We start from the raw sequence: 17131 nt of genomic DNA, 5'->3' as shown, positions 1-17131 counted from the left end.
CATGTCACTAATTCATACGAACCAAGTTATATACTTACTTGAGTTTCACTTTTAAAATAGTGACGTTATAATTTAATATTTTTGTTTATGTTTTGAAATAATAAATTTGATTAATGTAATGTAATAGCCGTTTAATAGTTATTTACGATACCAGTGTAGAAAATAGGAAATTCGCAACGAGTGGTGATAAATTAAAACACGACCGAAGGGAGTGTTTTAAATGTGACAAGTTGCGAATTACCTATTCGCACGTGTATCGTACTACGTTTTACAGTACATATGGCTTTTAAAGTTTCGACATATGCACGGAAAGTGCTATTCCCGCACGGGTGCGGGAAAGTAGCACCATATGTATGTACATTACGATACAAGTGCGGAAAAATAGGAAATTCGAAACGAGTGGCGATAACTTAAAACACGACCGAAGGGAGTGTTTTAAATCGACGTACAAAGTTTGACAGTACAATTATGTTCGATACAATAACGTAATATGCTAATTTTCGCACTAGTGCGGTAAAGTAGCACCATATGTACTGTAAAATATATTTACATAATTTTCAGTTGGGTGATTGCTGGATGGATCTGTGCGTTGGATGCATAACCTGTCAAAAATGACAATATGGCGGACGAATGTTTGATGTCACCGCATTTAAGAATAATTTCGCTTAAAAATTAGTTTTTACTCACAAGTGTGGTGAAAAACATTGTGTGTACGGTCACGTCTGAAAATATCGCTACAAAAAGGGGCCAAAAATATGTATACACGACTTTCTTGATAATATATTAAGGTAGTGTATAAATACTTTTGGCACTTTTTTCGTATCGTTTTCGTATTTTCAGATGTGACTGTATCACGGGCGGGACAAGAATTTACGAACTAGAGTAATGCAGCCCGAAGCCGAAGGCCCGTGGGCGTAATTTCTATCTTAGTATGACGAGCAAGTGTGATGATAAATATTACTTTTAAGTTTCATGTTCTACGAAACATTTAAATCCACTTGATTTTTAAGGTTGAAGACAGTTTAATAATTTTACCGCCCTTAATGAACTATTATTTACCAAATGTAAGAAATTGGCATCTTTCCAGTGATAAAAAATTCATCATTTTGCCAAATATAAACAGTCGCAAAAACTTTCGTCTTCCGTTTAGCCGACGCAGAATAGATTAATAGAATAGAAGTTGGTGGCGTCACCTTTTGCATCAAAAACGACTTTAATCCTGAACGGCATAGAACCTACCAAATCTCTACACTTTCTCTTTCTGGGGTTATTCCATTCCAGATACAGGACTGATAATCCTTAAGGTCAGTATTTGATATAGAAGAGCGCTTTCTCAACTTCTTCATTTTCCACCACTTTTTTATTGGAGAAAAAATCCGAACTGCTGGGCGGCCATGACATGGTAGAATTTGTTTTGGACTTCAGCCACGCTATCCTTGTCTTTGCAGTATATGGCATCAGGTAATGTCTTGTTGAGAAATAAATGTATTTATATGTTCGGTATATACGGCAGCAAACTCTTTTACAAGATGCTTTTGTATTACTTGGCATTAAGTGTATTCCTGTAGATATTTGAAGACTTAAAATGTCGTATTTATTTATTTAATCTTTATTGCAAAAAAGAAAAACAATCTTATAGTACAAAAGGCGGACTTAATGCCACGAGGCATTCTCTACCAGTCAACCTTAAGGCTAAGCAGAGAGATTGTGAGCGGTGCTACAATTACAACAGCAAAACAAATCAAACAAAAATACATATAATAACATATACATACAAATATAGTACAGACATAAATATATATAAATAAAAAGGCGAAACATATGAAGCTAATAAATAAATACATTAAGAATCTTTCATTTCATTCTGCTAGAAAAGAAAGCACGTAATGATTTTATGAAAGCGAACTTATTTGGGGCATTTTTAATGTTAAAAGGAAGTCCATTCCAAAGACGCGCCACCTGCACGGTGAACAAATTTGGCATGAACCCGGTCCGGTGAAGAAGGATGGACAGAGACAGGTGTCCTTCTGAATGCCTAACAACGTTTAGCCTAAAATCAGTTGGCCTAACTGCTATGGACTAATGGTCACTTGGCATAACAGTCACTTGGCGCAATGATAATTTTGCATAATGTATTGTTTTATCTAAATGTTTTCTAAGCATTTTTGTCCTAATGGTGAGTATCCCTAATGGTTTGTTGCATATTACATGAAATCCCTATTATAGTGTGAACTATAATGTGATGCCCGAACTGTTTTGGCCTAATGGGTACTGCTCTAATTATCAGTTGTCATCATATTATTTTCCATATATGCAGTAATGAACTGGGTGCGAATTCTGCCTTAATGGTTAGCGCTTGTAAAATTGTCGGTGTTGGGAGTGTTGGGATTGGGACGGTGAAAGTTTAACGGTAGGTTAGGTTCGTTAGGTATCTTCAAACGGCCGAAGGCCAAACGGCACAGAATAGGAGCCCCGCGCAAGCGGGGCTCGTCGATATTGCCAACTGTACGCAATTTGGGTGATTAATGATTACTACCAAAACGTATGATAATTAGGCCATAATAAGGTATGGGCTGTGTGCAATTAGGTATAAAGATGGTATGGTATCTTCAAACGGCCGAAGGCCAAACGGCAAAGAATAGGAGCCCCGTGCAAGCGGGGCTCGTCGATATTGCTAACTGTACGCAATTTGGGTGATTAGTGATTACTACCAAAACGTATGATAATTAGGCCATAATAAGGTATGGGCTGTGTGCAATTAGGTATAAAGATGGTTAGGACATATGATTTTTAGGATTTTTATTGATTAGACGCAATGATTGTTATGCTATGTAACATTAGGGTATGTTACGATTGTGGTAAGTGTCATTAGGGATAAACAAATTAGGCCAAAACGAAATCGGCCATTGTGGAATAGGGCTACCACAATTCGGCCATACGAGTGTTAGGGCAAGTGATGGTTATGCCAAATAATGTTAGGCAATGATAATTTAGGCCAAAAAACTTTAGGCATTCCGATATAGATCCGACAGAGACATATTGCCAGAAGAGCGATGTTGATGGTCGCGGGTAACGCCATAATATTGAAAGAAGGATTTGAGGTATTCAGGAGAATGTGGATCGTTAAGCACAGAAAAAAAGAGTGGAAAGCAAGCGAATATTGCGTCGTTGACGAATGGGAAGCCAGCCAAGTTGTGCGCGAAAAGAAGAAACCTGATCATATTTGCGGAGGCAAACAACGAAGCGAATGCAGTTATTAAGCAGGCGGTCCAACTTATCGAGAAGCTCTTCGTTTAAGTCCGGATAACACACATCACCATAATCAATAATGGGCAGTATAAGGGTGTTAATTAGTGCAACTTTAGTTTTGATCGGTAAGAAGTGCTTCATTTTGTGGAGAGAATGAAGTGAGCCCATGACCTTCCGGCTGATTTCAGTAACCTGTGCTCTCCAACTCAAGGTACTGTCTAAAAGAACACCCAGGTCTTTAACACTAACTAAATATTATTGGGGAGCCGTTAAAGTTTACTGGTGCAAGTGCGTCCATGTCCAGTTTAGTAAGCTGTTTGGAACTACCTATAACTAAGGTCCGACCGAGAACGCTTTTTCTGTCTCGGCCGAGAACGAGACCGAGACCGAGATTCAATGGTATTCTCGGCCGAGACCGAGACCGAGACCGAGAATTTATAAAATAGAAAAAAAAACACGATTTTTGCAATTAAAATGTTTTAATAGTCGAAATTCGACGATTTAAAACTTATCATGAGCAATAGGATCGTTTCCATCTACAAATCTTAGAGCAGAATTGTATCCCAATAAATTCTTTTGGATTATAAGAACATGTTAAACTACTTTTAGGGGACCTGTAATTACCATATTTTTGTAAATATTGAATTTAAAATATCTTTTGGCACACGTCACGTGACCAAACACGAAACGTCTTTGAAGATTCTGATGACGTCACAACTCTCGGATTGACTGTTAGGCGATAAACAACAAATGAAAAATGTCAGTTGACAGTTCGTATCTTCTACGTGTGTATGTGGTTAAGTGTCAAACCGTAAACTGTGACGTCACACAATTTTCAAAGAGCGTTTTGGGCGCGAAAGCATCTGTCAAAATATATTTTGTTAATTTAACATATTTAAAACCGTTTTTAGTATAAAAGTTGAATTTTAGGGCAACTTTTAGTTAAAATAGAACGTAAGTAATACAAGCGTTTCAAAAAATTGGAAACAACCCTATTCGTAGCGCTATTAAATGGTATTTTTTGAGTTCCGTAGCCAAAATGGCAAAAATGGTATGGTTTCGCCATTGCAGTCTGTCTGCGTCTGTCAGTATGTCACAACCATTTTACCAGGGATCGGAAACCGGTATTTTTTGTATGGGAACGAAAACGGTATTTTTTCGTTCTTTGTTAATTACTTCATTTCTAATTAGGCAATCTAATAATACGAAGTCGTTATCTGAAAACACAACTGAGTCCTACATTTAGAGTATAAAATAAACCGAAATATATGGTTATTTCGATGTTTTTGCAAAAAACCGGTTCCGATCCCTGCATTTTACTCGAAAACTATACTATATATTTTATAACGATATATGGAACAAAGGTGTATTATGTAAGTCGCATCTTAGTAAGGTAAATAATTAAACTGTAATAAATATTTTTTCAGGAAAATTATTTTGAATTTCTTCTTATTAAAACAAAACAAGTGCCACGATCATTCGCTCTTTTGCTTGTCTGGCTTTTTGTGTTGTATGAAGGTACGGAACCCTCCATTATGCGTTGCCCGACACGCACTTGGCCGGTTTTTCTAGTACAGTACAGATGTGCACAAAAAGAGGTACAATAACAATAATCAAAATTAAAAAGGTATATATTGTAACCCAAAAAACGTAATTTTTATGCGTAATGGTCCGTTAAATTGTGACAATGCTCGTCGTTTAACCGACCAGACTTTGCTACTAAGCTAAGCCACATTGAATGAAAATCAATCTATGTCTCAACAACCACACCGCGAGTTTCATCTAAATTGCATAGAAGCATCCGCAAAGTTAGCATGAAATTATGTCCAATATTCCACAACAGTAATCCGCCACAGGTATTGTTTTGTACTTACCTACTGCTTTACCTTTTCCCGTAAATAAAAATATATTAAGTATCTAAATAGCCAGTGTCATCTTACACCCACATCAAGTTAATTTAAGTTACATCTCAATAACAATATACACTTATTTATTAACTCTTCCGCAATAACAACAACCAGAAAACGAAAAGAACTAAAGAACAAGTCATTACTTGCAACCGAGTCTATCCGATCCCAACACAGTCTTTGATAAGAACTTGGCTTAAAATGTGGCTACGAAACCAATCAAAACCACAAAAAACGTCACACCAAGCGGGCGATGCAACATGCAACCAACGGGTGGCTTGGAAACGGGCGCTCGTGCGCGGTAAATTCAGATCCACCAATGATAACTTATTGCCTAGGCCAAATTGGGCCGAGATTCTTGCCGAGACCGAGATCTCGGCCCGATTTTTGGCCGAGAATGCCGAGACCGAGACCGAGATCTCGGTCAGACCTTACCTATAACAATAGCTTGGCACTTAAGACGGATTTACAAAGAGGCCAAACCTCTCGGACCACTGCTGGATATGTAAAAGGTCCAGGTTTAGTTTACCAATGAAAGTTGGAACGTCAGTCACGGAGCACTGGTCGTAGAGTTGCAAGTCATCAGCATACAGATGGTAGGAACAGCGAAGGTCAGGTGTGATAAAATTAATAAAGGTAGAAAAAATAAGTGGAGATAAGATACCTCCTTGAGGCACGCCACACATACGTCGGAAATCCCGATTTAGGCGGCCAAAAGTCAACTTTCTAAAAGTAGGCTTATCGCAAAACTAATTGGCTCTCGAAAAACACCACACTATCACGGATTTAATCCCACCCCATTACTACCCCTATCAGTTTCGCAGGTCATATACGAGGTTCTCGAAACTCGGTCATCACACTCGTTGCACACGCAGTTCATAGCACTCTTATCCGAAGCAAACATTTCTAAGTCATTATTTATTTTTGTGGAGTTTTTTTGTGAGTGAAAGTGATGGATATCAAAAATACAGGTAAGTTTCTTTTATTTTAATCTATTTTGAATTATAAATATTTATTTAATGATACATATAAAACCCACTAAACATTACCCTTTTCGTAATTAAAATTTTGAGTATTTTTTGTATTCAATAGTGAATATACTATACTTCCGAGCTCGTCCGAGTATTTTTTTTTATGGCATTCTATAAAACAAGTCTTTATTTATATATCCTGAAAAAATTGGGGAGCACTTTTGAGCACTTTTTAAAATATCGAGTTTCAAAAAAAAAACACGATATAACAAATTATTACGTTGTTTTTTTCAATACTGTTTAAATGGCTTTTCTGTTGTTATAGGTTCATCAAATACCTCGGGTGTAAAAGTTGTGACTCGAAAATATCTGTTTGACAAGATGAATGAACCAAAATTCCAGTCAATAACAGAAAAATTTGACTTCTTGGAAAATTATCTCCTTATATGCCCAAGTGACGCAGACACAGGCTATGAAGCATAGATTTTCACATTTTAAATCAGAATTTAAAAAGAAATGGACTAAATCACGTCGTATAGTGGAAAAATTTCTGACAACTATTGGATCTTGGTTGGAAGGAACATTTGAAATATCGATTAAAACTCATTGCAGGCGCGGTCGGCCGTCCAAATCGTTCAGTGAGTCTAGTGAAAGAACAAAACACAGGAAAACTGATAACTTGCTCCACTGTAAATAAAGAAGTTATAGATCTAAAGTTAATAAAGCGGATTCGAATGAAACAGATCGCCTTACTCCGCAACAAGCACTGACTTAGCAGTACGAGAAAGAAAATTCGCGTTAAATCATTTCTGCAAGAAACTATGCAGCTATTGATTTCTGCTGAGCCACATATAGCGAGAGCTACCGCAGCGCAGAGCGAGGAATGCTTCCAAAGCAATAAAGAATGAACCTTTGTATACATATAAACGTAATAGTATTAGATGCGAACCTATGTGTACTTCTATGACTTTCTGTAATATGTTACTTGTATACCTAAATATATATATTAGATATTATATTATTTACATATAATGGAAGATAATAAAATATATCAATACCCAACTTAACATTGTATTATTCATAAATATATAAAATATTTAAGCTAAGAGGAGCCCTGCAATGTGAAAAAAACTGAAAAATGGCCATAATATAAATAATAATATTATTAATTATATAAAACTACATTTTCTTACATCAAAATCGTGTTTAAAATGCAAAAATGTAATAAAATATTTTTGGCTGCCTAAATCGTCATTTTCGACCTATGTGCGCCAGTCGCCAGATCACACCAGTCAGACAAAGACCGGTCAACTCGGACTGCCTGCTGGCGGTCTCGCAAGTAGGCAGCAACCTAGTTAAGGGCTATTTCAGAGACATTCATAATCGTATAAACTTTTCCGGGATTCGCCTAGTTTCAGAGTTAAATTCAGATTATTATTACAGATTTATTTTCCACTTAAAAATGTGTAATTATAAGTGTCAAGTATACTAATAAGATTTGATTTTTATGTACAAATACATAAATTTTTTACCGAAATTGTCCATTTTTTCCTTTTGGCCCCGGGAATACTTGATTAAAATCTTTCGGGTTCATACAGCGTGTGGTAGAAACTATACCTTGAGCTATAAATTGCATGCTACGTTCTCCCCAGGGTTTGTATGAAAAATGTGCATTTCCTCCTGCGTTATCGATTTTTTGTGAATGTAGAAATATTTGATATGTTTAATAGGTGAGATCAGTTAATATGAAGGTCTAATTATAAACACTTAGGGCCACCTGCACGAATAACTAATCCGGGGGTAACCGGTTAAACATGGAGTTACCATGGTTACCAGTACAATTTGACACTGGGTTAACGGTTTAACAGCTTAACCCCAGGTTAGTTGAATGGGGCACGTGGCGCTTAGTAAATTATTATGAACCTAAAGTTAAAGAAAATATAAATAATAGTGTTCTAAAAATTGATTCATCCATATACAACAGTGATTCTTTAGTTCCCAGTACCCAAGGTCGCCACCTTTTTCCCATTATTATGAATAGTCACAGGCGTCAAAGCTGGTCTTACAAGCCGGGCAACGGGTAATAGATGACCCGAGTGTTTAAATTACGCCACACCGGGGTCAACACAATTTAACATGTTGTGACAAGGGGAAGAAGGGGGGAGGCACAAACTTTGTGACGTCACTTTTAATGTCATCTGTAAGTATAAAAAAACTGTTTAAATTGGTTTGCTCACTTTTCAGATAAACAACTGTGTGTACTGAAAAATTGTTATTATTTTGATTCTAATTAGGTTTTCGTTTATTATGTTGCTTTTATAAAATATGTAATTTTAAATTGCTGCTTTGGTTATACATATCTTATACCTTTAAACGAGCAATTCTTGTATATATATATATATATATATATATATATATTTCAGGGATCTCGGAAACGGCTCTAACGATTTCGCTGAAATTTGGTATATGGGGGTAAACAATCGATCTAGATTAGTCATGTTTGGGAAAACGCGTGTTTTCGAGTTTTCATGCGTTTTTTCTTACGACGCAGAATATGGTCGCTAATTTCGTGTTTTCGGCCACTGTCCTTCTGGTCCAGTGGGTTAAGACGCGGACGGCAAGAAACTACCAGTGTTACGGGTTCGAATCCCGCCCGGTGACTAACTTTTGTTTTTTTTTTTATGTTCAAGTTTATATATTTTTTTAATTTTTATTGTTTTTAGACAAGTTTAAAAAAATGTAGTTAATGTTTGAGATAACAATATATACTCCTCAAAAGAAAATAAAGGCCACTGAATTTTTGGCTATAACTTAAAACATACTTATTTTATGTGATACTTATATTTTTTTACAAAAAAATGGCATTCTTTTTTTACAATTTAAGTGTATTTACTCGGTCGCCCAGGTACTATATACTTAATTGCATTTCTGGATGATAAGACACATTCGTCAGATACCTTTTTCGTCAGAATAAATATTTTTTGTCGGACGAAAACGGACTTTTGGTCAAATTCCGCTTTCGTCAGGATAAATTATATCCTGTTTTTTTTTTTTTCTGACTAAAGCGGAATCTCAATATTTAGGTAGGCGGTTTCCCTCCGTTCGACTTTGGCCACTTCCGAATTTGTATCTTTCCAAACTTGTCTACTTCCTAACCTGTCTCTTTCTTATCATGTCCAGTTCCAAACTTGATTATTTCCTAACTTGACCACTTCCGAACTAGTCGATTTCCTAACTTGTCCGCTTGATAATTTATCTTTCCTCAGTAAACCATTTCCTACGCAACTTAACCAGACGGAGCTGGGCGGTCTGCCCTTCGGGCAGCTACCTAACGAACCTAACCTATTGATTAAGTGTGAAGTCCATGCAAAACATTACACTTTGGGGAAAAAGCGTAGGTAGGTAGGTAGGCTCCGTCTAGTTAAGTTGTGAAGGAAGTATTTTACTACAGAGATTTAAATACGAATAGGAAAATGACTGTTTAGGGAGTAGTCAACTTCGGAATCTATACAGTGACAACTTAGCAAAAGGACGATGTTGGAGTGAACGAATTCGGAAGTGGACAAATTTGGATAGATACAAATTAGGAAGTGGCCAAAGTCGACCGGAGGGATCCAAATCTTTCACACCAAAGTTTTTCCTGTCCAAAGAGGAATTCCGTTTTTGTCCGAAAAAAAACAGGCTATAATTTATGAACAATATGTCTTATATCTTCTGAATGAGCCTTAGGGCATTGGCAACCAAGTTTAGGCTATGAGAAGTAATATAAGTATACCCATTATATTAAGATAAGTACCTACTTATAGTTTGTGATCGGCATTGACGGCCTTTCTCGGTTATAGTCGGCCAAATTAGAAATAAAATTGACACGAAATTGGTACTTAAGTATGTACAGACTACAGATGTAGTGAATAATCCTTTCCCATCGTATTTTCTCGGGATCGTTCGAATTTGTCTTGCTACTTCAGTCAACCTCAGTACATTTTGTACTGAGACTGACTGAAATAGCATAACACGTTCGTACGTTTCCGTAAAAAAATGATAGGAAAGGATTTTTCACTACATCTGTACATTGCTTTTGTTGCTTTATTCGTCTTATATAATATGAATAAATAAATAATAATAAATATAAATAAATATTATAGGAACATTCTTACACAAATTGACTAAGTCCCACGGTAAGTCAAGAAGGCTTGTGTTGTGGGTACGCAGACAACGATATATATAATATAGGGGAGAGTCGGATATATCGTACCAGATTTTACATAAAACTTGGATATTTTGTTTTTGGGCGTAGTTACAAATATGTTTTACTGTGCATATAAAAGTTCAGTTACTTGGCTACATTCATTATGAAGATGAGCATTCTGAGATTAAATTAACAGAGTTAAATGCATTTTTTCGGAAGCACTGCCATCGGTACGATTTACCCGACCAGTTAGTTAAATCGTACCACCCATAATAAATTTGAATCTATAAAACGTTTTGCAAGTGAATTGCTTATTTTAACAAATATTTATTACGGGAATCCGAAATCATACTTGCACGACTCAAAAATACTTGGTCGTTTAAATCGTACCTATGCCAGTATGCTATACAGTAAAAACCCGTTTATATTTATAGTAATATACTTTTAATTTGGTATTTTTAACTTATCTTGACCATAAGTGATGGTATTACAAATACTCATTAAACGTTAGATCAAGTCTGTCATATATTAGCATGTGGAGGGTAAAATCAAAACCAGTCTTAAAGCAGCGCTCGTCTTACGTTCTTAACTTACGTTCCCTGTGCCCGCCCTTGCATACTGAACATGGTGCAGCCGAAACGAAAAATATATTTCTTCTCTCTTTTGTTCGATGGTAGTCATTTGCCATATCTGTACCCCTAGTGTAAATTTGATCGACATCATAACGTGACGAACGCGTTTGCGTTAAGTCTCATTTTGTATAGGATTTTGAGTTTCCACAACGTCCCGCTTGGCGCGCTCTTTCTAAATCCAATACAAAATGAGACAAACGCAAACGCGTACGTCACGTTTCGAAATCGAATTTAATTACACTAGGGGTACTGATTAGATTATTGATTCCATTAGAGCACTGTTTGGTGCATTATGTGTAAATAAACTAAGTTGTTTAGTGGGAAAACTATAGGTGGTACGATTTAACCGGCGGTACGATATAGCCGACTCTCCCCTACAAATACTTAAATACATAGAAAACATCCATGACTCAGGAACAAATATCTGTACTCATACTGCTCATCACACAAATAAATGCCCTTACTAAATTCGAACCCAGGACCATCGGATTCATCGGCAGGGTACCCACTAGGCCAGACCGGTCGTCTAAAAATATATTTACATATTCATATTCATTCCTAGCGCAAATAAATGAATCGAAAAATTGTGTTATATTTTAAAAATCAACTGATTGAACATGTCACATAAAAATAATGTGCAAAAACAAATCTACATAAACACAATTGCAGGGAACATGAAATAATAATGAATTTGGCGATTTTTTCTGTACGGAGTGTCCCATAGAATTGTACAATATAAGAACCAAATCTCATTTTATGTAGTTTTCAGTCGATATTTCTAACCCCTATATTACCTTACTCTGACTGAACCTACTTCACCTTAAGTCGACCAGTCATGTACATTAAGTGCATATCATATCATCACATATAACCTGGAAAACAATTGCTTTTCCTTTCCTTTCTTCCTTTATTTAGGTGTCGTTAAAATGGGGCAGTATTTCAGACCCGAAATGGCCAGAAAGAACAACAGGTAGGAAGGTAAAGTATTATACCGCAATAAAGCATTATTACAATTACAACTCGTACTATGGTCTCACTCGGTCTTGGTCAACTCGTATCAGTCACCATGGACAGCACGGTGATGTGTTCGGGGACACAGTTAAATGTGGGTTTTGCATGTGAACTATGTAACGCAACTGTTTTATCAATAGCCGGTCGGCCGGTTTCTGTACGAGTGAATCACGAAGGAAGCGAGCACCGCGCGGTGCCGGCAGGCGGCGCCGAGCCGCCGCCATTTTACTTTACCAATACGAACCACGTGCTCATGTGCATTTAATTATCTCCTTCACAATTATAGACCATGTACACAGGTTATACAGTAGCACTAACCTAACGGACAATATTAATCTACCAGAGAAATGCAACTGCGTACCCATACCTGCGGTTTCTCGCCATTCTGTAAGCCATTAGCCAGTTGTGAAACAGCACGCTCTCCAAGTGGATGCACAAGAACTAATTCTAGACAAGTATATCACTATTTCAACTGTCCGAAGTAATTAGACTATATGAAATAAAGCTGGTTTGCTTAAGAGCCAACAACAACAACAATCACGGCCGAGTGCAGTTGGAAAGTACATTAAAAGTAATCTGCGTCAGTGATGAATTTAGTAGATTAGCAGGAAACCTGTAGCGCGAGTGCGAATGTTGCCGTATGACTGAGTGGTGCGGTGCGGAGCGGGCAGGACGCGTTGTTGAGACCGAGCCGGCTTGCATTGCTACGGCGCCCGCTACCCGCCACCCACCCGCACTCACTGATAAAAAATAACAAACCATTCACTCCATTCCGCATTACCTACTTACTCAGAGGACTATCAACGTTTTGCCACAACCGATACAAGACTTGCAGAACTGAAAATCGAAACCACATAAGCATAACCTAGTCAATAAAATACGTACGTACTGAGATATTTATTTGATCTACTAAACATGTATGCAATCTAGCTAGTGGTCATTCACATGAATATTTGTGCAATATTCTGGACACTACTAACCTAAAATTATGAAATTTGTGAATCCCCGTACCAACGAACGTAAGGTATGACTAAATTTTCAGTTTTTTTTTTTTTTAGAGCATAAAACTGTATTTAAAAGAAATATTTCGCAGTCTTTTGTGGTTTTGTAAGGATCGGACACAAGAGTTTAGAACACCAAATACAAATCTATACATGTTAGAAAGAAAGAAGTTAGTCCTCTCAGAATAGTAAAATTTACGATGGCAACTTCTAAACAGCACATTCGGCACTGCATTTTATACGAAATCCAACAAGGAAATATGCTTCTTAAGCATGGAAATCAATTTGTAGTGTACTTCGTGACGACTTTGTATCTTATGAAACATGTAATTATTGGTACAAACGTTTTAGAAGTAGTCATTTCGATCTTAGTGACCAGCCGCGCCCTAGCCAACTTGAAAGTTTGAAGATGCGGAATTGCAAGCTTTACTAGATGAGGACTCAACGCAAACGCAAAAAGAGCATGCAGCTCAATTAGGACTCGCCCAGCTATTTCTAAGCGTTTGCACCAAATGGGAAAAAATCATAAACTGGGAAGATGGGTGTTTACTGTTTACCGAACACAGCCTAGGTCAACGTATGAACACGTGTCTTCCACTGCTTGAACATTTTGTGAAAAATTGCGAGGGGTAATGAGAAGTACATTTTTTACGAGTATCCCAAACGTAATGAGTCGTGGATAACTCTCTACATCGACGCCGAAACCGAACAGCAACATAAAGAAAGTTCTTCAGAATCAGAATCGCCAATAGTTGAACAAATTGAGCGAAGAGCAGGATCAGAAAAGGCCATTTACTAGGCAAGGAAGCCGGCAAGTCATACTACTGCATGACAACGCTCGAACTCAGGTTGCTCGCGTGACTCAAAAGACCCTCTTGGATTTGGTATGGGAAGTTCTCCCGCACGCGGCATATTCGCCAGACTTGGCCCCATCTGATTTTCATTTGTTCCGGTCAATGCAGCACGGCTTAAAAGATAAATAGTTCATAACGCTGGATGATCTACGTAAATTCGTTGATGATTTTATCGCCTCGAGCCTGCAATTTTCTTTCGCGGCGGCATCCGTATGCTGCCTGATAGATGGCGCAAGGTCATAGAGCACGATGGACAATATTTTCAAGATTAAGTTCGTAGTTCACTATTTATTTATAATTAAAAAAAAACTACTTAAGAATCAGTAAAAATTAAGTCATACACCTAATATAATATTTAGCTGTGAAATGTTTATTACTGACTACAACAACCCAATTTTAGGTTTAGGGTCTATGTTTTCTATAGTACGTACCATAGGTACCTTTTCTCTGTTAATTTATGTAGTTCAGTGGTATCCAAACTACAACGCGCGGGCCGGTTCCAGCCCGCCCGTCTGCCAAATTGGCCCGCGAATAGTGGTGAAAAAGAAGCCGTAGGGCCGGCCACGGTTCAATTGTAACTCTAGCCAGTATATCTGCTGGAAGGACTAGTAAGAGGAGACTACGAGGAGTCGATGTTGAGGCAAAATAGAACTGCAAGCTCGCATGACTGCTGATTCAGCCTAAGCGGTAGCCAGTCGATGGAGTATGCTGCGCATAGAAATATGATGAACAAGAACGACTGTCAAACTTCAAGAGTGCGACCAAAAACGAAATGCAAGTGTGTGCGTAAATTGTCTTAGTCAGATCAAAAATAGTGATGTCATGTTACAATATATTAATAATCTATCGGTTTGGCTGCTTTATCGATCACTTTTTCAAGTGTTTGTTTTTATAAAAAATCTTAGGAATATTATTATATGAATATTATTAATACTATTAGACCCTGTTAGCGCTTATAGTACCTATATCTTTATTTTTAGGGTTCCGTACCCAAAGGATCAAACGGGACCCTATTACTGAGACTCCGTTGTCCGTCCGTCCGTCACCAGGCTGTATCTCATGAACCGTGATAGTTAGCCAGTTGAAATTTCTACATATTATGTACTTCTGTTGTCGCTATAACAACAAATACTAATAACAGAATAAAATAAATATTTAAGGGGGGTCCCATACAAAAAAGTGATTTTTAAATAATGGTGCGAAACCCTTCGTGCGCGAGTTCGACTCGCACTTGGCCGGTTTTTAACGGACTTCAAGATTTCAAAAGAGGAGGTTATCAATTCGGTTGTATTTTTTTTAAATGTTTGTTACTCCATAACTCCATCACATCTGAAACGATTTTGAAAAATTTTTTTTTGTTTGAATCTAAATATATACAGATTGGTCCCGTTTTTGTCAAAACTCAGTTCTGATGATGGGATCCATGAGGAATCGAGGGAAGTCTTCAAATGTGAAAGTGATTACAGTGACACATATAGTGATTTTTGTATTTTCTGTAACAAATCAAGTATTTACATTTGTAGAAGTGACATTTGATGAAGGGAACTGCTGATGATGAACAGAACGGAACTCTTCAATGATGCATAGTTCACGTTTGGCAATTTCTATTCAGTTTTTTTAATAATTATCTGGTGCTTTATTTCATGCATGGTGTGAAATAATTTACCTTAAATACAGTCGAATACCCTATTGCGGGTATCTTACCAGTCCATAGGGCAAATCTGAAATGTGTCAAGGTGGGTGCAGTGGCAAAAAAATCACGTTACCTCCTTTTCTACATAATTAGGCATAGGACGCTGTCTTTTTAATTTCATTGTATGAAATCTAAAATCAACAACAATCATTCTTTCACCGGTCTCCCTCAATGAAGTCGGTTTTTTTTTTCTTAAAAATTATTTTTGAAAAAAAGTGTAGCTTGGGTACAGCTCTTTCGTGCCTCTTTCTACTGACAAGTTGGGTTGGGTGTGTATTAGGGCTCCCGGTATCCGTGTTACACGCCGAAACGGATACCCGTGTTCTTAAGCCCGGCGGTGCTAAGAACACGGTTTAAACGGAACCGCCGGGATCCGGATCCGTCTCCAAGAACCGTTTCCAAGAAACGTTTCTCAGATACGTATCTCCGTTTAAACGTGTACTTAAGACCGGCCCGAACGGATCCGAAACAGTTTGAGCCAATGCTTACAAGGTCTACTATTGAATGTTGACTTCAGATGAACTTGTTAGGCGTACAATTTTTTTTAATTGTTTCTAACTGGGTGGATATTACATATTTAGCCAACTATACTATATATAAATCGAAGTAGGTGTCCCTATTCTATATTGTCTATTATTTTTAATTTTAAACCTATTCGGCCCTAGTTTAGAATCTTATTTTTTTTAGTATTATTGTTTTTAACCTAATATCATTACATATTATATTTCAATGAAAGAAACACATTTTATATATACTGGTGTAATAGTTTCGTGAAGAATATGTATTCAGACAAATACTACCTATATTAGTTAAAAATAACAGTTAAGAAAATAATTATTAATTACTTTGTGGTTATTTTTATCAATTTACTGCTATGCGAAAACAACAAATCTGCCAATGATGCAAAAAAATACACACACAAGCGGCATTCGAAACGAAGAATTTCACGCGATAACCTTAAAGACTCATGCTACCTTTCTTACCTTTCGATTATATTGTTTAATACATTCAGATAGATCTCAAAATTGGCAATCATTCATATTCACTTGGGACACTTTCACAGTTTGCCGCCCGGTGGCGTTCCATTCACTAGATTCTTAGAACGTATTGTTTTTCGAAGACCCTATTGTACGATATCGCCAAAACAAATAGGTTCCCAAACAGTTATCAGAACTTTCACAACCAATTATGAGCTTTATGTCCTTGTAATAAGGTAAACATATCTGCATATATTAAAATTGTAACAGATGCAGCGGCAAAAATTAAAGTAAATGTATCCCATTGTTTTGTAGCCGCACCACACTAAAAGGCATTTTTCTATGACGAGAGTGAGAACTACAAGATGTTATTACTTAGGTATATATATTTGATTGTAATTTGTTTTCAAATTAATCTTAATACTAGCATTTGATTGTTTTTTAATAATTGTTTTAAGATATTGCATTTTTTAATTTTTACGAATATCATTTTGATTTCAATTTTATTGTGTAATCATTTAAATAAGTAGTCTACTCGTAGTCGTACTAATGATTAATTTTTTTTTATTAAACTTCCAAACTTTGTGTTCTAAGATATTATATTTTTTACATACATGAAATACAACTATTTATGTTATTGTTTGTTA

At 36.7% G+C, this 17131-nt stretch overlaps 1 protein-coding gene across 5 annotated transcripts in view; it reads right to left on the bottom strand.

Annotated features, from left to right (window-relative positions):
• LOC133516131 (insulin-like growth factor 2 mRNA-binding protein 1) overlaps window positions 1-17131 on the bottom strand; it is a 103805-nt gene that overhangs the window by 20108 nt on the left and 66566 nt on the right. Inside the window, exon 1 of one of the 5 annotated variants that reach the window (XM_061848934.1) lies at window positions 12327-12953. The exons of the other annotated variants lie outside the window; for them this stretch is intronic. Coding sequence (XP_061704918.1) covers window positions 12327-12355 — 29 coding nt within the window. The 5' untranslated portion in view covers window positions 12356-12953. Of the gene's footprint in view, window positions 1-12326; window positions 12954-17131 lie in introns of those variants that run through there. 5 annotated transcript variants of the gene reach the window in all.

Source organism: Cydia pomonella, chromosome 1 (assembly GCF_033807575.1).
Source record: "Cydia pomonella isolate Wapato2018A chromosome 1, ilCydPomo1, whole genome shotgun sequence".
NCBI classification, from domain to species: domain Eukaryota; kingdom Metazoa; phylum Arthropoda; class Insecta; order Lepidoptera; family Tortricidae; genus Cydia; species Cydia pomonella.
The sequence above is the reverse complement of the archived record's forward strand: the minus strand, read 5'-3'. Positions and strand labels throughout refer to the sequence as shown.